Genomic DNA, 23,599 nt, shown 5'->3' with positions numbered 1-23,599 from the left:
GCAAAATGTCACTCCTGAGGCTGTTGCAAGATCACAAAACATGTGGTGTCCCTGTACCACCCATCCACCCCCACCGGCTATTCCCAAGTCCCCTGATTACTTTTCTTTATTTTTTTTTTTCTGTTTATTTTCTTTCTTTCTTTACTTTTAAAAGTAAAACCATAGCTGAGCTCTGGAATTGTGTAGGGAAGGGAAAAAATATCAACCCCCCCCAAGGCATGCTGGGTTGGGTATTAGACAGGGAGACTGGGTTAAGGGAGCAGTCAGGAAGAGAGTGTGATGTGGGCAGCAGCCCTGGTCTTGCAGATGAGAAGAGGTATTCTGATGGCTGTTCTACAAGTGGTATGTTGCCATTTTATTATCAATTGGGAGACAGCTGCAAGAACAGGTCTTGTGTGGAAGAACCCTCAGATTGCAAGTGCTGGTGCACATGGGAAGATATTCTTAAAAACATTTTTCAATATAGCAAACAAGTATCAAGTAGATGTCTGACCTATCTTTTTCTGCATATGCAAATATATGTCTATGTTTTCTTCCTATAGAGGAGCATTCAGTTAGATGAGCTCATTTGTCAGGAAAAAGACGATACTTTGTCTGAAAATACGCAAAGAAAGCTTTGCAAGTTGGAATGAACGACAGAGCCAGTCAGGGGAGTTTGCCATCACAGCTTTGAAAACTGTTCGTGGGAAATGAATGAACATCTGATAAAGTGATACTGTTGAACTTCTAGGCATCCTACCCACTGCAGTATCTTCAGCTTGCTCTGGCCTCAGCTTGTTCTATAGTTGTTTGCTTCTCGGCTGGAATATTCTTGAGTTCTTGGGAACCCTTTCACACCACACAGTTATAGCACCGTGAATCCATTTGAACTGCCAAAGGTGCATCCTATGGAATCCTGGTACTTATAGTTTGGTGACGATTAGAAGGGCTCCCTGTTTGAGAGTCCTAAAGGCCCCTCCCTAAACTTCAAATCCCAAGATTCCATAGGATGTTGCCATAGCAGTTAAAATGGAATCACAGTGCTTAATGGTCCAATAAATAAAATTAGGCTCTAAATACTTTGTGCCCTTGTGGAACAGTGGTTAAATGCTGGTACTACAGCCGAAACATTATGAGTTCAATCCTGCAGACCTCCAGGTTGACTCTGCCTTCCATCCTTTCATAGGATGATAAAATGAGTACCCAGCTTCTTGGGAGCAATTGGCTAACACACCGTAAACTAGAGAGTGGATAGAACTATAAAGTGATATAGAAATATAAGTGTTATTGCTATATATTTTCTTTGGGAGCATTTGCCATGTCAGGTAGCATCTCTTTTTTTGCCAATACTTTTTTGCCTTACCACTTCCAATATTTTTTTCCTGGTGCTTATATGCCTGCTGTTTTTCCCCTTCATTATACAACGTGTGAGCATGCCATAAAATTACTTTGCTACAAAATATGTAGTGTGACTAAATATGCCATATAAAATAAATTTTCATGAGGTGATGTCTGGAATTTTAAATATCAACACACACTCATGCTCTCCTTCCCAATGGAACATTCAAATACATTATTCTCAGCCTTCTCACCCATCGCTATCACACGGATGGTTTCAAGCTGTTTCAAATGTTCAGAGCCATATTACTGTACTAGCAATTGCAAAATAAACAAGCAATCATCTCAGTCCATGAGTAAAATGGAGACTTGATGAAAATGCAGTTGTTGATGGGTTTAGCATAATTCACTGAAGAAACATGAGGGTTTAAGCACTTTCAAGCAAAATGAGGAGATTCAATAGACTATTTGTCTAATATATTGCTATTCCCACCCCATCCCACTTCTCTAGGCTCTGAAATTTTTCAGGAGCCCAACAGTATATGTGTGCCTTCAAGTTGCCTGTCAACTTATGGCAACCCTATGCATTTCAGAGGGTTTTTGTAGACAAGGAATACTCAGAGGTGGTTTTGCCAGTACCTTAACCCTAGGGTTATTTATAGCCTGGAAGCAATACATTAAATGTAATGTAATGCCATTACTCATTTCCTTTTCCTCTATTGTTTAAACATTTTACAAAGATAAGGCAAAGATTAGTGGACTTGTTTGTTTGTAGTTTTCAAAACAACTAGTGTTTATTCATTAATGTAAAAATATTAGTCTGGAAGAATTGGTCATTACTATTGATTTTTGTTATTTATATAGTGTTGATAGTAGCTATTGTGTTGTGGTAATTGCTATGGTAACAAAATCACAAGGTACTCAAGAAAGTTAACCATCCACATGTAATGTTATAGTTTATAATAACAATTCCAAGCTATGCTTTTCTTTTCTTTGGAGATGGAGGTCACTAGAGCCTTATTGGCATTTGTAATATTTTTGTTTATTTGCAAATATCAGGAAGGATATGTATAATTAGAGACCTAGATTCCAAAGTCTGCTGTTCCTCCACACAAAATAGCAAGGGAGACAGATAGCATCCCAAAGTCTGTCTTGTTGTTATCTCAGGTCAACCTTGAGTCATGACAAACCTGTGGACAAGCCACTTCCAAGAACTCCTGTCTTCCACTTCTCTACTGTTGCCTATCTTTACCCTTCAGGAATCCCTCTAGTTCTTTCATAGCTGCCAACCCCATTCCTAATCTTCTTATTCTTGACTGCAGTCACCACTCTAATCTGTATTTGGTCCTAGGTACAGGACTTTTTTAAAACTATTTCGATTTTCTTGTTGTCCACCTTGCATTGATGTATCTCTTCTGTGGTCATAATTTTTGTTTTCTTTATGTTCAGCATTAATCCTTTCTTTGCACTTTCCTCTTTAACCTTCCTTAGTAACCTTTCCAAGTCTGTGATGTCTTCTGCTATTATTATGGTGTCATCCGCGTACCTTCGGTTGTTGATATTCCTTCCTCCTATCTTCACTCCTCCTTCTTCTGATTCTAGGTCTGCTTGTCTTATGATGATTTTGGCATATAAGTTGAACAAGTAGGGTGATAGAATGCAGCCTTGTCTGACCCCTTTGCCATTGAGAACCACAATGTTTCTCCAAATTCATTTCTGACAGTGGCCTCTTGTCCTTGGTCCAGATTTCTCATCAGGACTATCAAATATGGTGGCACTCCCACATCTTGAAGTGTGTTCCAAAGCTTTTCATGATCGATACAGTTGAATGCTTTGCTGTAGTCAATAAAACACATCCTGATTTTTTTTAAACTTACTTTTAATTTAACATTTCCAGAACTCAATTCTCTCTGTGTACCTTAGTCTGCCTCAAACCTGCTCCAGACACTGCTGCCTGAAGTGGGCCCCTTATTTTGCCTTATTGGAGTGTTAGCCCTGCATATCCAGAACACTCCTCAAAAATAGCCCTGTATCAAGAAACTATTGGAAAACTATTTGAAACTCTTCTTGGTCTCCACCTCCCTCTTGCAAGCCCACACCTTTAAAGTTAGCTTTCTGGATGAGGAAAGTAATACGACTCTAAGACAAACTGATTCCTTAAATGAGCAAAGTTTCTCAGTCATGTTCTACCACCCCTAAGTGACCTTAGACAAGTCACATTCTCTCAGCCTCAGAGGATGGAAATGACAAGCCTCCTCGGAACAAATCTTGCCAACAAAAACCCATGATAGGTTCATCTTAGGGTCACCATAGGTCAGAAATAACTTGAAATCACACAGTAAGAACATGGATGGATAGATAGATAGATTCCTGTTTCCTACTTTTGGATGGGTGAGTCTGTCAAGTTTAATATAATCAAGATTCTCTTTTTTCTCTTACTTAGATGTGCATCAGACAGCAAACTGCCTCAAGAAATTTGTATATATTTTTATTGGCATTTTCATTGACATTTTTCAAAATGAACATATTATCAGTATGCATTTGTTAAATGTATGCATTTTATATATATATATATTAAAGCACTTTAAACAGACACATTTTTATCCGCACATTCCAAATGTATGAGAAACAAAATTGTATACATCTCTCTCCCAACATGCTAGAAATGAATGCTTTTCACCACTGAGATGTGTTTCCAAGAAGGGGTGAACTCAGTATTTCCACATTAAGATATGAACGGAACAAAGTTCTCATGCAAATTTCTTGCCTACACTTACCACTTTGATGGAAGTAGTGGGTTATATATGAGGTGTGGCAAGATACACAAGGAGACTTGCTTAACAGAGCCCTACAACTGGTTTGAAATATTGGTGTGTTTTTCCCCTACAGCAACAAATTTATGTTGGTGCAGAATCTGCTGTTGCCCAATTAAAGTTCCATCAGTGTGACATGTATGGGACAGCCTGCGCTGACTGCTGCCTAGCAAGAGATCCTTACTGTGCTTGGGATGGGATCTCCTGTTCCAGATATTACCCAACAGGAACACAAGCGAAGAGGTGAGAATCCTCCTAACTTGCATGGAAAACTATATGGCCCACTACTTTTTCTGCATGGGACTGAACTGATTTAACTTTATACAGAATCAAAAAGTATCTACCTCTCTGAAGGCCTGCAATCAGAGGCTGGACAGCCACATATTACAGATGTTCTGGGTCCTCCAATTTTATCCTTCTAAATCAGTTATATAAGAAAATTGAATTAAACATGTAAAGATACAGTGATTCACTGAATATTTGATTTTGATCTTCTTGGTTGTACAGTCAGATGTGCTGCATTGATTTTTCCCCCTCTTGTTTTCTTTTAAACATCTTTCAGGATAAGCACAGTGAATAATAAATGTTTAAAGTGTGTTTGCTCACATAAAGAAAAAACACAGTGTTGCCAATGTGCACTGGCTCTCTTGAAATTTCTTTAGGCATTGAACCATGCAGTAGTTCTGACTGTAGAATGAAAATCAAAAACAAATATTCATTGCAGACTGGAAAACACCAGGATAGAAAAAGAGAACAAGTTCTCTTGAGCCCACCTTCAAATTTAGAAACTGAAGGCCAAGTACATCCAACAAGCATCATAGAGGAAAGCAGCTATATAGCATAGTATCCTTATAATGTTTTATAGATCCACTCCTTCTGTTGTGATATGTGGAAAGACGTGAGTAAAATTCATTTTTTTTAACCTGAATAAGTCCTAGAGATGAGGGAAGATTAGAAAAGATGCTGTTTTTGAAAACAACTTACCAATGTAATCACTTCGCTTACATGTTTGTCATCACTGTTTGCTTTGTGTTGTCAAGTCAGCTCTAACTTATGACAACCCTGTGAATAAAAGTCCTCCAGGAGGCCCTGTTACCAACAGCCCTGTTCAAATCTCACAAACCTGGGGCAGGTGTGGTTTTCTAGATTGAATTAATCCACCTGTAATGTAGTCTTATTCTTTTACAAGAGCCTCCAGATTTACTAAGCATTATCATCCTTTCCAATGAGTCATGCCATATCCAACTTAGTCATTTTGACTTCTAGTGAGGATTCAGGCTGATTTTGCTCTCAGATCCAATTATTGCTCTTCCTGTCAGTCCACAGTATATATAGAACTCTTCTCCAGAACCACATCTCAAGTGAGTTAATTTTTCCCTCAGCAGCTCTCTTCATGCTCCATACATAGAAACTGGAAATAAGATGGCATGGATGATTCAATGATATATCCTTACTTTTAGGTATCTTACCTAGGTTTTTTTTTTCCCATAGCTGCCCATCCAAGTGTTAATTTTCTTCAGATTTCTTTGTCTATAGTCTCTATTTTTAGGTATAGAAATTTTAACAGTTTCAGTCATTATCACACACTTTAAAAACCATATAGGTCCTCTGTGATCATTAATTTTATTTTCTTAACATTCAGCTGTAACCCTGCTCTTTGCACTTTCTTCATTACCTTTCATCAAGTCTTTGCTATCTTCTGCTAGTAACATGGTGTCATCTGCCTATCACATCTCCTTCCTCCAAGTCAAATCTTGCTTTCCATATGAAATATACATCGGGGGGGGGGGGGCTGAAAAAGGATTTCCTAAACATTTCTGCATGTGTTGTCACATTCTGTAAGCATGATTCATGAAAATGCTTCTTACAGAATAACTTCAGATTATTCCTATATTTAAAGCAAACAGAATTTGGCTCTTGCACATGGAAGTGATTTAATAATGGATTTTAGCAAATGTCAAATTGTTCCCCATTGTATGTGCATTAATTGGATAGTATGGTGTTTTTTTATTTCAGATTAGATGCTCATTTAATCATACTTTTTATGTAAAATGAATCCAGTGTGCAGGTTAATGACATGGCCAACACTTTCATGTCAATATTGCTTTCAGCAATGAGTCCGTCCTTCCTTCAAACCCAGCAATGAGTAACAGCTTTCTTGAATAAAAAAATATGTTGGTTTAGTTCTTTAAAAAGAAAGTGTGTGTCGTGCGCACAGTAAGTTACTTCAGTTCAGCCCATTTGTTCTTCACCACCACAGGATATTTTTTTCCTCAACTTAACCTACTTGGATGTGAAAGTAACAACAATAAGACTTGTAAAGTACTTTACACTTGTACTGAAGGCTGAGAACTTACAACAGCCATTTTTAATTTATCAGTTTAGCCATTATTTTTTTCCCAAAAAAATCAATGAAAAATAGTTACATATATCTATCTGATAAGATTATTAACTTAGTCTGAAGCCACAGAGAGCAATTGTATCTTGCAGAATGTATTGTATACTACATTGCCACTAAAGACATCAATTGATTTTACATAAGGATACCACATAGTCCATAAATTTAAGAGTGTCCTTGCAAATGTTCTGAGGACCTTAGATGGACAGTTCGCTCCATTAAGTGAATCATAACCTAGGTCTTATCAAGAGGGCATACCTGTGCTTGGGTTACATAATTCAAAATATGTGGAGAGATATGTCACATGTGAGAGTTTATCATCATTGTTGTTGTCATTGTCATTATCATCAACAAACTACAACAACAAGAGCCTGTCTCTGTACGTAAATGAAAGTATTTAAAAACCACACAGTTTTTGAAGGCTATGCATAATTCAGAGCTCATCTGCACAAATGATGAACATTATTGTTTTGTGCAGAAAACAGCATTTACTTAGAAAATAATATTTCAGTACAAAAACATTAATGCCTGGGTAGAAAATGCTGTTTTCTGTGCAAACCCTCCACATGCAAATTTTGCAGAGAATAAATGCTGACCTGCAAAAATTCTTGTCAGTCCAGGGTTCTTCTCATCAGGTTTGCTCAACACACATAAAACATGTTTTTAAAAAATCATTTTAAAAAGAATATTATGGAATATTCTTCCTATCCCATACTTTAAATTCTAAAAATGAATTCAAAAAAAAAAATCCAGCTGCTTTCCTTCCTGATAACACCTAGAACAAAATCTTTAGGTGTGGTAGCTTCCCATTGGCCTTGGTGAAGGCTGCTGATACAGGCAAGATACAACAGAAACTTGAGTATCTGATTTTTTAAAATTATTTCTCTTTTCCTTAGACGTTTCCGAAGACAAGATGTCCGTCACGGAAATGCAGCCCAGCAGTGCTTTGGCCAGCAGTTTCTTGGTAATTTTCACACTATACATTTGCATGCTACACTAAGATGTTTGTGTCTGTATTTGTGTGAATGGTGTGTCTGTACATGAGTTAATACAATGTGAAAAGGAAGTATTCCTACGCGGGGAGGGGGGAGGAGGAGCATTTGAGAGGGAATGGCTAGCAACTTTGGTGTTGGTTCTGCCCACTGCTGGCATGCAGCTTTCAGCATCTGGCCCTGGACCAGTTTTGCCTGAAAATGACTCCCTGCTTCTGTTTACGTGATTAAATACTTGGAGTCTAAGAGTAGTATATATATTTTAAGAAGAAGAATCCACAGACATGTTAAACATTTTAATAAAAACTCACTAGACTAACTGGGCATTCCTGTAGATTTATCTTCTGGAGTAATGTTATATAAAATAAGCTGAAAAATCAAGGATCCAAGGGATTGTTTTAGTATAAATATATCTCTTGCGGTATCTTTCAGACTATTCTTTTTGTATTATTCCAGGCATAAAAGACGAAGGGCCTGGACAGACTGGCACTTTGTGCTGGCCTGAGCATGAACTAGAGTTGCACGGGTGCTGAGCTTTTACATGCTCAGAAACCCTACCGCACACCCCGGGCACCATCTTGGTGCAAGCTCATCCAGATGGAACGGGCCATGATGATGTTGTGTGCAGCGTCCAAACGGTGCTGTGCACAAGGGGTGTCATAAGGCCATGCTGCAACCCTTATTGTGCCCCTTCTATTTGCACCAGGTTGGGGCCATGACATACAGCTGCTGTGTCCCCAACCCAGCGCTGCCAGGGGTGGCGCAGAGCTGCCCGTGAACGGGTTGTTGGTACAGCCCCTATGTTGTAATGAGAAACTTTTCTGTGGACTAACCTGGCTATATGATGTAACTTTGTACCCTGACAATTGTCTACAATGGCTGCTTGTGTCCCATCTGTTTAGCCACTTTGGAGCCTCAAAGTTGAGAAAGAGGATACGTGCATATGCATATGTGTGCACACACACATCAGTTCAGCCAATTAATTCCTCCTAACTTGGCTTGGCTATAAAGTCTTCCAGGTTTGATCTTGTACTTTGTTTAGGCAGAAACTAACTCCAGGCTTTGTTGTTACATCAGCCTGCTAGCAACTGTATCAGTATCTCTGCCTAGATAGGACCTTACCGCACAGGGGCTCCTGTAACGGAATGAGAACAGAATGGAAGGGGACAGGAACAAATGGAGAACGAGTGGGGGATGCATTTTACTACACACAGAAGTCCCTCACTCGCTCTGTTCCCTTGTCTTCTCTCTTGAGAACAGTTCTCAAAAATTGCCTCCACTGGGACGGACTGGGAACAGAAGGGAAGGGAACAGAACTAATGAGGGACTTCTGTGTGCAGTAAAATGCACCCCCCCACACACTCATTCCATTCCCTTTCATTCCAGGGAGCCTTCCGTTCCATTCTCATTCCGTTCCAGGGAGCCTGTGCGGTAAGGTCCTTGGTCTACCTTCCTGTCTGCTGCTTTCTTACAGCTTGGCAGTATTACGTTTTAGATAACGAATTACCTGTAACTACAGTAACTCCATTTTGGAATACCTATGGCATACCTAAGCTATCTTGTAATGCATTTTACTTCTTTTATAGTATCCTTGTCCACCAGCAAAAATGAAAACTTTGCAGTGCTTTTATCAGTAGGTTCCCTTGCCCCCCACACATGGTTAAAAGGCTTAGTATAAAAACTTCCTTTTTTCCTAAATCCAATAGTTACATGTAGGGCAATTATCTTTAACACTGGGGCTCCGGGTGGGTGGGAGAGAATTAAAACCCACTTGCTTCTATCCAGTGGAACCCCTACAGAATGTCAGCTGTGTCATTCAGATAGCAGCAATCAATTTAAAGATCATGGTCCCACCCCTCAACTCTGCTAGATAATCTTGCTAAAAACAAAAGGCTTTGATTGAATAATCCTGTCCTGAAGGCCAGATTAGAATTTGGAAGGGAAATACTCCACAACATACATGTTTTCTACATTTGTTCTGTGATGTGTGGAAATACCATAGTGTTTGAGTTTTAGCACAATTCTCTGAAGCGTTTGATGCTGAACATTGGCTGGAGAATATATAGCATATTGTCAGATTTAATTATAAAATGCACTGGATGTCTAGATATGATTTAAAGTCACTCAAAGGACCTTTGGATGACAGTGCAGTAGATTCATTTTTCAAAATGTTTTTTCTCCATTAAACATCTTTCCAAAAGATGATCACAAAATGGGGACAAAAAAAATCACTCTACCCTTCTGTTATTGTTCAAAACATAGATTAACAATACAATCACCAATCCGATACAAAAAAGCCATATAAGAGAGACCTGTTCAGGAAGGAAATTATTATTTAATGGGCCATATGTTTTGTAATTTGCAAAGAAGTGCAAGATCTTTTAGCAAGTGTGTGCATTTTGTAAAGATCAGCAGATGAATAATTTTTGGGCAAAGGATAACAGTTTATTGAGTGGCAATCATTCAAGTGTTGATCCATCAGATCTTTAATGCTGAAGCTTGTTATTTAGCACTTGTCCTATGGACTGCATTTATCTCATGTGTATGAAAGTTCAACTGGGCTCTTAGCCTGGATAAAAAGAGAACAGATGATGATAAATTTCAGTCTTAGAGCAGTGGTACCAAAACTTTTTTCCCCCAAGAGTTTTGGACTTCAACTCCCAGAAGCCCCAGTCAGTTTGACCAACCATCAGAAATTCTTGGAACTGAAGTCCAAAATATATGAAGGAACAAAGTTTGGGAACAACTGTCTTATAGGATGGAGCCTTTTGCTACATTTGCACTACAGAAATAATCCAGTTTGACACCACCTTAACTGCCATGGCTTAGTGCTATGGAATTTTGGGAATTGTAGTTTGTTGTGGCACCAGAACTTGGCTCTATTTCAAACTACAAAACAAGCTACAGTTTCCAGAGTTCCATAGCATTAAGCCATAACAGTTAAAGTGGCATCAAACTGGATTATTTCTACGGTTTGGATGCAACCTCAGTCCCACTTAATAAGGGCAAAGACCATCAGAGCTAGGATTTTGAGACAGGACTTAATGAGCATTTAGATGAGTCACTTGAATTATTCAGTGGAAGTACAGCTCAGCATTTTGGAACAAGGAACATATGTTATGCTCAACAGTATTATTGTATTATATTATTCATTAAGTGGGGAAATATTAGATGTCACTTAGTTTGAAATAATGGACGAGACCAGTTTCAATCCTAAAAATCATGAGATGCTCCCACATGATCACGTCTAGTGTTATCTAATGACATGGGTAGTGTGCTGCCGTCATGTTGTGAATCATCATGCTTCCCTTTAATGTTCTTGGTAGGTGCTAGTAGCTGAATGGGAAATCTCAACATTATTGTAAAGTCCAATGTGATAACTGTTTCTAATTTTTGTGACACAAGATGGGTGGATATTTCAAAAAAGAGATATAATTTTCTGCATCAATAGGTGTGATAGATTTATCACAATAGATGAGATAGATAGATAGATAGATAGATAGATAGATAGATAGATAGATAGATAGATAGATAGATCATTTTATTATACAGTAGATGTGAAATGGTTAGAATTATGTGAGTCAGCATTACATAGAGGTTTGACTGTTGGACTATGACTTTGGAGACCAGGGTTGGATTCCCAGCCTGGCCATGAAGCCTACTGAGTGATCATCAGCAAATGACATGCTCTCAGCCTCAGGGGAAGGCAAAGGCCAGGGACATAGACAAGGGGGGGTGGACCCCTCCTTCCATTAGATACAATGAATGGTGTGTGCTGCTGCACCACTGCACCCAAGCCCCATTATAATGGTGGCATTTAGTCTGGACCCCCTCCCTTCCTAAAACCCTGATTACATCCCTGCAAAAGCAAACCTCCTCTGAACAAACCTTGCCAAGAAAACCCCATGATAGGTTTGCCTTAGGGTCACCATAAGTGAAAAATGACTTGAAGGCACACAACAACAAATGTTCATTCAATAATATTTGTACTCTTAATGGTTGTACTTTTTCCAGGGATGTACAGAGTAGTGAGAAAATCTGCCTGCCTCAAATGGCATTTTCCTTCAATGCCTGTTTACCTGCCTTTATTTGTGACTTCTTTACCTTTGCCCCTTTATCCTTCTACCACTACTGCCTATGACACTGTAGCCACACCAGTATAGTGTCACCACAGATGCTGGATTCCAGCCAACACCTAGTCATTTTGATCTAAATGAGTTTTTTTACCCCTTGTGGAGTTAAGGAGGGAAAACCAAAACAAATATGATGACTTTAAACAAAAAACTTGCAGTAATTATTTAAGCAGTGTTGACATATTTAAAGTTACTTTATTATTTTAAGAATATAAAATGTATTACACACAACTTGATTTGGTGAAACAACTTGATTTGGTGTATCCATTCTACAGAAGTAAAGCAGTTTTGACACCACTTTAACTGCCGTGTGCCCAGATGTACATCTGTGGCATGGAGAAAAGGAATGCTTAATGGTTCTGAGAAGTACCTGGTATGCATCAGAAGTGGCAGAGGCACATTGGCACACTCTTACCAGTCCCTGGATGCCCATCTTTGCAATTAACTAACAGGATTTTGTTGTGTTTCTGCAATGTAGCTAGAGATTCATAAAGTCACCTAATGTAGATTTCAGTGTAGAATTTCCATCTTTATTAGTTCTTTCTTTCTTTAGTATTTTCTTAAGTTCTTTATTTTCTAACACTGATCAGAAGCACTATGGAATACTTTGAGAAGCTCATGACAAACATTCATATATCATACATATGTACTGTTTCCAAATTCCAGATTTGTGTGAGTTTAAATGTTTAAACCCACTGTGCCTACTCATATTCTGAAGAAACTTATAAATATTATGAAATGCCATTAATTTGCTCTGTGAAGGTTGTCACCGTTATTAAATTTTCAAGTATCTCACAACCTGAATGTCAAGATCAATATGTTAAAAACCTAATCTTTGGAGGAAATGTTTAGCAAGTCCTGCTTTGTTAGCACCTTTTCCAAGAACAATGGGAACAGTAACCTGAGCAACTTCAGAATTTTTCTTTAAAGCCAATGGTGACATGCTATGGCCTTGGAAATGATGGCAATAACAAATGTTCAGAAAACTAGTCCAGTGGTGATTGTTACATTTAATTATTATGAAGATTATTTGTATAGAAATGAAATCCACATATTTTCCTAGTGATTTGGAGAAAGCTCAGTGTGACTGAAAGAGGCTTGTTTATGTGTATCTGCCTTTACAGGGGAAGTCCTAGATAAGACTGAAGAGCGGTTGGTGTATGGAATAGAATACAACAGCACTCTGCTTGAATGTATCCCTAGAACCCTGCAAGCAAAAGTGATCTGGTTTGTCCAGAGAGCACATGAAGCCCGTAAGGAAGAGGTACTTTCTCATTGAACACTATCTTGTCCAGGATTTCAATTTTTTTCACATACTTCTGTAACAATGATATGATTTCTTCCTTCCTTTCAGTCTCATACAATGCACATGATGAACATAACTCTCATATCATTGTCACCATCATCACTGTAATGTTGTTCTTCTGTGGCACTTTTAAATAAAAAAAGGAACACTCATTCTGTAAACTGTTATATGTTGAAAGAAATTATAAGTAATATTATGCAGCCTGTAGATTCAGTATTCTAAAATTATATAGCCATGGTATAGGTATAGATTTGTTATATTAAAATGTCACAGAATCCTTCCTTTTAGGGCCAGTTCACATGCTTGAGCACAAAAAAATATGTGGCCATAACAGATGCCACAAGGTTTGCTTCCCTTCCTCATAATCTGCCTCAGAAATTACCTAAGATCATCCCGCGCCCAAAAAGGTGGTCTCCAATACATTTTGATGGATGCAGGAGCCTTCTCCTTTTCACACAAGCTAATATAGAGCCCGTACAGACAGGCCAAAATAAAGCTGCTTCAAGTCACTTTGGAGGTATGCTGTTTAAATGATGCATGTGTCCTAAGAGGCCAGAAGCCGCACCAAAGTCACACTCCAACCCTAAGGACTGGAGTGCAGCTTTGGCACAGCTTCTGGCATCTTAAGATGTGTATGTCATTTAAACAGCATACCTCCAAAGTGACCCAAAGCAGCTTTATTTTGGCTTGTCTGTATGGGCCCATAGTTACATCCTCTCTATTGACTTGTGCTGAGAAAGCAGTTCCATCAGGGGCCCCATCTAAAAGAGAAGACAAAGATCTTTCTCTTGCTTAGGATCAGTGGACCTTTTCCCACACTGCAATTTGCCTCCTCCATACAAGCTAGTGGAGCAGCTTCAGCAAAACAAACAAACAAACAAACAAACAGCTAATCTCCAGCTCCACTTTTAGATTAAAGCTGGAGAATAATTCAGTAAATAACAAGACTCATTTCTTTTTTGAACAAAAGGTTTTCATGATCAACCTAAGTTCTTCTTCAAACATGGTACATTAGAGCTTCACTAGTATCAGTAAATCTCCCTCACACATATAAGGAATGCAAGACACAAGTGAGCCATGCCTATGCCATGCTATACTTTGAAAACACTCTCCAATCTTTTATAGAGCTTTCACTTTGCTGCAGCTCTAACACAAATCTGCTGCAATGATGTTTAATTTCAATAGAAAGCTTAATTCTCTCTAATTAAAGTTAGCTCTCTTTAATTAAAATTAGTGACACCGTGAAGTGCTTACCATTTGGCTGGATTCTGGCCCCAGATATTTGAAGCCTGAAAGTGCTTAATAATGTTTAGAAGATTTACATTTTTGACCCACAAATGCCACTTGATATATTTTCCAATACCTTCTCCAGGCATAATAATAGTAGTAGTAGTAGTAGTAGTAGTAATAATAATAATAATAATAATAATAATAATAATAATTTATTTATTTATATCCCACCTCTCCAATAATCAAGGCAGCATCCACTTGGCACTATATAATTTTGTGATCCTGTCAGTATTTAATTTTTGTTAGACTAATTCACTTCTCTTATATTCATTTCTCTGATTCCCCCAATCAATCATTCATTGGTCACTATGGTTATGTATATGCATGAGGGTGGTATTTTACAGTCCCATTGTATTCCTCCTTTATTTTCACTGTATAATATAATTTTCTCTTTGTCTTATATGTAGGTGAAGACTGATGACCGGGTTCTCAAAGTGGACCTTGGGCTCTTATTTTTACGGCTGCACAGGATGGATGCTGGAACATATTTCTGCCAGACAGTGGAACATAGTATCATCCATACGATAAGAAAAATCACACTTGAGGTTGTGGAAGAGGAGCGTGTAGATGACATGTTCAACAAAGACTATGAGGAGGATCATGTCTCTCAGAAGATGCCATGTCCTGTACAGAGTAGCATCCCCCATGGCTCAAGGCCATGGTACAAAGAATTTCTGCAGCTTATAGGTTATAGCAATTTCCAGAGAGTAGAGGAATACTGTGAAAAAGTGTGGTGCACAGATAAGAAAAGGAAAAAGCTGAAGATGTCACCATCCAAGTGGAAGTACGCCAATCCACAAGAGAAGAAGGCACGCATCAAACCTGACCATTACCGTGTTCCCAGGCACACTGCTGACTCTTGATAGGGAGAGAAATCCCCAGTGATTCAAGAGATCATATGTTTTTGTTTGGACCTAAGGAAAGGGAATTTGGTCTTGGATTTGGTCATTAATACAAGTTTATATATATCTGAAATGTTGAGACTGGAAATGAACAAAGGTGTTTTTAGTAAGTTATAGACTTGGCATTTGTTTAGATGCGTCTAAAAAAAATCTGCTTAATGCAGATTTTTGTAGATATTAATGCTTAATATCATTCCATATTAAGTTTTCCATTTAAGAACAACCTAACAATCATCCTATTCAACCTTTAGACCAAGTAGTCAAGCATGGACCATGCTTGTGATGTATATTCTAGTGTGCTGTGGGGATATTTAAGTGAACTCAAATGCTGATAATTTGATAAGCAAAGCAACAATGTATTGTATAATTTCTTTTTTTATTTCACAAATGTCTTGCTGATTTTTAATGTGTCAAACCCTGTGTGGCCCTTCCTGGACTCCTTAGAATTCCAGTTTTCATTTCTAAACAGCATGTTTATATTCTAATTGTTGCAGAAAATAGTTTGAATATGTGACGGCAGCAACAGCTAAGAGCAGAAATGGTGAAGACTCATAAATCAATTGTTCTGATTATAAATGTGTTCTATTTGTCAAAAACAAATAGAAAACAAAATTAATAATTGAATATAATATAGTAAAGGTGAACCATGACCACCTTTCATTGAAATCAATGGAATTAGATTTTTTGTTGTTGTTATCCACCCTTGAGTCGATCTCGACCCATGTCAACCCTGCAGATGAGACATCTCCAAGACTCTCTATGCTCCACTGTTCTGCTCAGGTCCTACAAATTCATACCCATAATCTTCTTAATACAATCCATCCATCCATGTGACCTTCCTCTCTTTCTGCTTCCCCTATCCTAAGGTAATATTCCTTTTGAGTTGAAAGATGCAAGTATTTTGAACATATGTGTAATGAATTTCAGAGAGATTTCTGGTTTGATCTGTTCTAGGACTATTCATTTGACCTCTTGGCAGTCCATGATAACCTCAGCACTCTTCTCCAGAACCACATCTCAAATGAATTAATTCTCTTCCTATCCGCTTCCTTAACTGTCCAGCTCTCACATCCATACATGGTAACAGGGAATACAATGGCTTGTATGAGTCTAACATTCGTGCTCAGTTGTACGTCTTTACATTTTAAGATATTTTCTAGTACTTTCCTAGCTGCCCTCCCCATTCTTAGTCTTATGATTTCTTGACTGCAGTATTTTGAAATTTAATTGTGATTAATCCAGTAATGGGGTACTCATTCATTTCAGATGAATTGGGCCCCAAATATTTATTTTTTCTTCATCTGGGTATCAAGGATTATTTAAAAAATGACTTGTTTCCTTTTTTTTTTAAAAAAAGATAATAACTTCATGAAAAGAATATTCTTACTCAGAGCAAGTTCTCTGTGCCCAACAAATGTAATGTACAATTTGCCATGTTTATGATAATGATATGCAAATTAAAGGGATAATCCATTCCCTTGTCACTGTATTTATTTTGAAATGCCAGGGCCCTCTCCCACTTATTTATACACAGGGGAACACTACCATTAGCACAATCCTCCACCAGCCCCCAGCAGAAACTTGAGTTTAAGACAGGATTGGTTTTGCTTAAGCATTAAAACTGAGTTTACGATAGGGCTGGCACACCATGGATGCTTTTGATATACAGTACACATATCATCAGAACCACTTCCAGCCCATCATCAAAGCCATCACTGTGGTTAAATGTCCAAGAAAAATAATAATTTCCATATTTGGAATATTGTTTCCATTTATACCAGAACAGCAGCCACGGAACATATGTTGATTGCTCAAAATGTTGACCATTTTTGTGTAAGATGTCAGAATGTAGCTACACTTGGAACAAACTGTTTGGAATCCATAAGATTAATAATGGTGCCCTCTTGTGGGAAGAAAGAACATTTCAGTTTTTGTTATATGTCCTTCAAATCAGCATAACATGATAGAGCAATGCTCTAGTAAAACTACTTGTTTTTGTAAATATAAAGCAACACCTCTCATCCTTGACAAGTTTCCCACTTCATTGGAACATAACTAATTCAAATTGTTTTAACATATTCTTCTTCGGTCATTTTCTTTTCCTTTTCTGCTCACAGTTTTTAATCTCATTTACCCTAGCTATGATTTAATCTTATTTTCCCCCCTCTGAGGTAGTTTGATTATTAAGAGTACTTTCTGCTGATACATTTGTTCTGAACATCAATAATGTAGTCTTATGCATGTCTCATCAGAGGTAAGTCCCCTTGATTTCAATGGCTTCCAGGTCATTGTCAGAACTGCAGCCTTATTTTCTGATTTAACTTAATATTGACAGGTGAGTGATTGACTATCTTATTTTGTTAATGGGAAAAATTATGTGCATTGTCTCGTGGAAGGGTAGATTTGAACAAGGACCTATATCTAATTTGGGGGCTGTATCTATACTTCAGAAATAATCCACTTTGACACCACTTTAGCTGCCATGACTCAATGGTACGGAATTCTAGTTGTGGCACTAGAATTCCCTGAAAGAGAAGGCTAAATGCCTCACCAAACTATAAATCCCAGAATTATATAGCATTAGGCCATGACATTTAAAATAGTGTCAAACTGAATTGTTTCTGCAGTACACATACTGCCTGGGTCAGAATTCTTGCTTGGAGTGGGACCTGGCTCATTCATACTAAACAAAGCCTATTTTTCACAGGTCCTAATTGAGTCCAGCCACCTGGTGTGCCATCTTTCCCTCTTTCTACTACCCCCTGCCTTTCCTAGCATTATTGCCTTTTGTAATGAGTTGTGCCTTATCATGATGTGGCCAAAGTACAACAGCCCCAGCTTGATCATATTGACTTCTAAGGGCGAGGCTTGATCTGTTCTAGGATCCATTTGTTTGTCTTTTTTTTTTGCAGTCCATGGTATCTTCCGCACTCTTCTCCAGCACCAAATGAGTTGATTTTCTTCTTATCTGCTTTCTTCATTGTCCAGCTCTCACATTCACACATAGTGATGAGGAATACCATGGTGTTCTAACTTTAGTACTTTATCTTTAATCTTAAACTTGTCTAGTTCTTTCATCACTGCCCTTCCAATTCCTAGTCTTCTTCTTATCTCTCGACTACAGTATCCATTCCGATCAATGTTTGTTCCTGGTAAATATCAAACCTGTATCAAAGCCCCTAATAAGATACTTAAGCAAATTTGAGGGTAGGATCATCACATAATTTACGTGGCATCTGGTGGCATCTGTGACAGTGAGGCAATGGATCTGCTTGGGAGCTAATCTGAACTTAAGTAAACTATCCAAGCTGATTAACCATTTCCCCAGAATAGGTTCAGCACCTTGGACAGGTGCCTTAAAGTTCCAACTAAAACTTAGAACTGATTTATAGATCCACTGACATGAACACTAGTAGCAGCCAATGAATAGTTTTGTTAATTTCGATTGTAAGATGCCATGCTTTCATCATAGAAGATTTTCAAACCAGGCAGAATCACTGGTATCTTGTCCCAGAAACATCCTTCAAACATGGAGGAAGCACATGTGTATGAACGCCTGGTGCTCTTCCTCAATCGTCATGGAATCGTCTCTCCCTCAAGCATCCCTGAATTGTTTCAAGGGGAGCAGATTTCCTCTGAACAGAAACTTTGCTTTCAGAGAAAATCAGCTCCCCTTGAGATGATTCTGGGATGCTAGAGGGAGCAACAATTCCATGACAATTAAGGAAGCACACCAGGCGTTCATCACATGCACATTTCCTTCACATTTCAGGGATGTTTACCAGTGATTCTTCCAGGTTTGAAAATCTCCATAACAGCAGACACCTTTCTTAGGAAAGACTTTATAATTGAGAAGAAATAGTTTGCAGAAGCAAGTGTGAAAACTTTAGGGAATCAACATACGCATCTTCTTTGGGAAGGCGAGACTCTTGAGACCATGTCCTCTGGTTAACATATTGTATGGAATAAAGGCAGTCAGTAAATGTTAGTTTGCCAATTAAGAAACTTTTACTGAGATTATAATCACTTCCATTACTTTAATTGTTGATTATCACCTCTGTATAGTACTTGCTTCTCTTTGTGCAGACTAATTCAATGTGAAATGAACTGCCAGAGCTTGTTAATGTTTATTGCTTGTGAAGCCATCATGGAGCCTTTGATTGTCACTCCCATAAGTTACTATGGATAACCCACAATTTTATATGGTCCCATTAATTGCAGCTGGCCATGTAAACACATCAGTGCTTCATGAGGTTCTTAAGAAGGCTGGGAAGGCTGCATGCCTGTGTGGGTAACTAGTTAGATCTTTTGTGGAAAACATTTACAGATAAGAAGTCGAAGGCTTTCATGGCTGGCATCCATAGCTTTTTGTGGGTTTTTCGGGCTATGTGGCCATATTCTAGAAGAATTTATTCCTGACATTTCACCAGCATCTATGGCTGGCATCTTCAGAGAAAGATGCCAGCCACAGAGGCTGGTAAAACATCAGAAATAAAGGCCTGTTCCAGACTGCCAAAATAAAGCTGCTTTGGGTCTCTTTGGAGGTATGCTGTTTAAATGATGCATGCATCCTAAGAATCCGGAAGCTGCACCAAAGCTGCACTCCAGTGCTTAGGAATGGAGTGTGGCTTTGGCGCGATCTTTGGACTCTTAGGACCCATGCATTATTTAAAGAGCATACCTCCAAAGAGACCCAAAGCAGCTTTATTTTGGTAGTCTGTAACAGGCCAATGTCTTCTAGAATATGGCCACATAGCCCGAAAAACCCACAAAAAACTATTTACTGATGAGTTGGCTAAGGGGGTGTTAGTAATTGCTTCAGTCTTCTACCAATTCATGTACTTCAGGAGGGAAAGACAGGAATGAAGTAGACATCATCAAAAGTTTCTCAAGGGGTTTATTTCTCTACCAGGCCAGCTGCTACCTAATAACACAATTCCTGTCCTGAAATAACAGCATTAAAAATTAAGTTGCTACTTGTTTTCTGTTCTAGTAAACAGAACTGAAAAATTCTATTCTTTGAAGTTCTGGTTTGTTTTTTCATTTTTGTTTTAAGTCTATCACTGCTTTGTGCTGTTTCCAAAACCATTTAACAATAAAACAATACAATCCTTTCAATCGAGGGTGGGCAGGTTTGTCCTTGTGAGCATTTTTGTGGCTCCCAGTACACCACAGTGCTTCAAAAACCTTTTTAATATAAATGTTTCAAAACCTTTTTTGCTCCCAGAAGCCTTGGGAGCATTTTTGGGGGGGTCCCTTGTCATTTTAGGTCCAGCAGAGGCCTTTTGTTAAAAGAGGACTCTTCTGAACCTAAAATGGCCCCATACCCTGAGAGGGTGTTTAAGACATTTTGAGGAAAAAGGTATGATTGTTACCAAAATAGTTGGCTGAACAGCAAGTGTATACTACAACACAAGTCACTAATGTGAGTGAAATGGAAAACCAGAAAAAGTGATAATCCCAAGGTAACATTGCGCCACTGACTCCATCAATCTTTGTTACTGCAATAGTTGATGCACAAAGATGTCTGTGAATATCTATGTGAAATGAGTTGGTCTGCACCCTTTGGGTTAATGTTAAGACTAGAATTTAGCTGTTGTTTTTTAAAAAAAAGTTTTATGTAGTACCTAGAGTTTAAACATCTTAAAAATATGAATTTACATTTCCACATGTTAACCCCAAAAGGTATTGTACAGTTTTAACTTTGTTATTTAAATGAAATGTGTATCTCATTAAAATATATATGTTAAATGTCCTATGAATACTGAACTTTGTCCTAGGCTGCTTGTATACTGTAGAATTAATGCGGTTTGACACTGCTTGAACCGTCATGGCTCAATGCTATGGCATTCTGGGATTTGTAGTTTTGTGAAATATTTAGTCTTCTCTGTCAGAGAATACTGGTGCCACAACAAACTTCAAATCCCAGGATATATAGCATGGAGTCATGACAATTAAAGCAATGTCACAATATATTAATTCTGCAGTGTAGCAGCAGTCTTAGAGTGGTAAGACTGGCAACTTGCTATCTTTGCATAGGCATGTGAAGACCTTATTGTTTCAGGAGGCCTTTTATCATGTGCAATATTTTACACGCACACACACACACACACACACACACACACATTTTGTTTTTAATGGTAATATTTTTAACTGATAGTTTGAAATGTGTTTATCTTTAGTATAATGTAATTTTTAAAGCTGTACCAATGTTAATTTTTATAAGTTATCTTGAATCTTAAACTGGGAAAAGGGTGAAACATTGGATGATGATGATGATCATCATCATCATGATCATGATCATGATCATGAACATGATGATGATCATGATCATAATGATCATGATCATCATAATGGACAACCTTGGGAGAGAACAGATTTGAAGACAAGAGAGAAAAACTATAAACTATCAAGACCTCAGATTCAGCACCTCTGGGAAAATGAGTGCTCTGCATGGAATTTTAAATGGACTGATAAAACATCTGAATAAAATTGCCACAGATAGGATCACAATAGCACAGTTGGAAAAAGCCACACTGCTTGAAACATGCCACATTTTCTGACAATGCCTCACTGATACCTAGATTCTTGGATAGAATTCAAATCATTGGTGGGCCAAAGTTACAGTCTGTGACACCTGATAGACTGTGAAACTGATACATTAATAGTGCTGTATGAATACTGGGAAGGGTATCAACATCTGTTGTGAAGATTGGCAGTTAAAGAAGGAGTTGCACCCTGTCTTTTCACCCACACCCCACTCTATTTCACCCCTATTCATGCATACTGAGCTTCTCTTTCTTTCTAGAAGTATCGGTAGTGTCTCTCATTCAGGCAGAATGGAAGAAGGTGAAAAGACAGGGTATTTTTAATTAAAAAAAATTAAAATAACCCTCCAAGTAAACTGAATCTCTAATGCAACTCATATTTTCAGTGTGTTTCTGCTCTCTCTCCCACTTCCTCCATTGTTACTAGTTTCTTGGCTCCTTACTAGGTGCAAAGCATCCCATGAAAAAGGTCACATGTATAGTCACCAATGTGACCCTTCTTTCCCTCCCATTGCTCAAAAGCAAAACGTATCCAGTAATGCGTAACAGGCAGAATGCTCTGCAAATTCAGTGAAAGACAACCCTATGTCGACAAAAATGTAACATGGCCCTACCAGATTACCTGATTGCACACATCGTGTTTCCCAATGCTCTGAGCCACTGATAGTCATATCTTCCATGAATTTCTCTATTCCATTTCTAAAACCATGCAAAGTGGTGGTGTTCACTATATTTTGTAGGAAACAATTCTATAGTTTGGCTAAACATCACTGGAGTACCTGAAAAAGAACTACCTTTTCCCCCTTGTCCAGAATGTCCCACCATTTATTTCATCAAATGAACACAAGTTCTAAGGCTACACAATAGGAGGAAAACCATGTTCACATCCACCTTCTCCCACACTATTAGTATTTTATCATTTCCCCTCAGTCAATTTTTTTTTGTAGCTAAAGAGTTGCAAACATTGGTCTGAAATGTGTTATTCTCAACTAAAGACCCATTGGATTATTTATGTGTCAACTCAACATTCAAAGAATGAATTCTTTGGATTTACTCTAGTTGGGACTTATGGTTCATGCCATAATAAGCATGGCTAATGTGGTAGTTGCTCTAGCCCAGGTTGTGAAAATCTGTCAATCTAATTCTCATTTGCTTTTGTCTGAAATTTAATTCTCATTGCACTTCTCAACATTGCAACAATTTTCTCATTCCATTTTGATTCCGTATCATGTTGCACAAAGTCTCCAACATGTGGAAATTGATGCATATTTATTGTACATAGTTTCCAAAATATACACATTTTAATGCATTTTTCCATTGTGAGCATTTTATCCACATTTCCCTAAATGATGAAATCATGTTTGCATGTATTTCCAATTGCAGTGTCATGCACATTTTTCAAATGTACACTCACCTTGCATAAAACTAACATAGCACAAGCCTTCCAACGTATGGATTTCTATGGCAAGATGTACTCAATTCTGACTCAGGAGATGTGAGATGGATTTTTTAAATACAGAAATGTGACCTGAATGAATGTCTTTTTCATCCACAGTTCCACTGCCTTAATCATTTTGCTTGCCCTTTTCTGCCCTTTTTCATCTTCCCAATATCCCTTTTTAAGGTGGAATTATTTGTATTGTACACAATATTCATACTGTGGTTGAACCTTGGTTTTGTATATGGACATTATGGCACTGGCGGTTTTGTGTGTGTGTGTGTGTATGTGTGTGTGTATAATAATAATAATAATAATAATAATAATAATTTATTACGGCCATTTGGCCAGCATGTATGTGTGTGTGTGTGTGTGTGTGTGTGTGTGTGTGTATATATATATCTTCCGCTTCATTTGACATTTTCATGGTGTAGCTGGGCTGACATTTCCATCAAGCAATTT

General features: G+C 38.0%; 1 protein-coding gene across 2 annotated transcripts in view; it reads left to right on the top strand.

The window, feature by feature from the left end:
• The window catches only part of SEMA3E (semaphorin 3E), a 201,463-nt gene extending 185,249 nt beyond the window's left edge, over positions 1-16,214 (top strand). For both annotated transcript variants that reach the window (XM_042466429.1, XM_042466428.1), the window contains exons 14-17: positions 4,207-4,373; positions 7,425-7,492; positions 12,778-12,917; positions 14,657-16,214. In XM_042466429.1, the coding sequence (XP_042322363.1) occupies positions 4,207-4,373; positions 7,425-7,492; positions 12,778-12,917; positions 14,657-15,112 (831 nt within the window). In that variant the 3' untranslated portion in view covers positions 15,113-16,214. The remainder of the gene's footprint in view (positions 1-4,206; positions 4,374-7,424; positions 7,493-12,777; positions 12,918-14,656) is intronic.
• The last annotated feature ends 7,385 nt before the right edge of the window (positions 16,215-23,599 follow it).

This window comes from Sceloporus undulatus, chromosome 5 (assembly GCF_019175285.1).
Source record: "Sceloporus undulatus isolate JIND9_A2432 ecotype Alabama chromosome 5, SceUnd_v1.1, whole genome shotgun sequence".
In the NCBI taxonomy this organism is placed as follows: domain Eukaryota; kingdom Metazoa; phylum Chordata; class Lepidosauria; order Squamata; family Phrynosomatidae; genus Sceloporus; species Sceloporus undulatus.
This window is presented reverse-complemented; position numbering and strand designations above follow the sequence as displayed.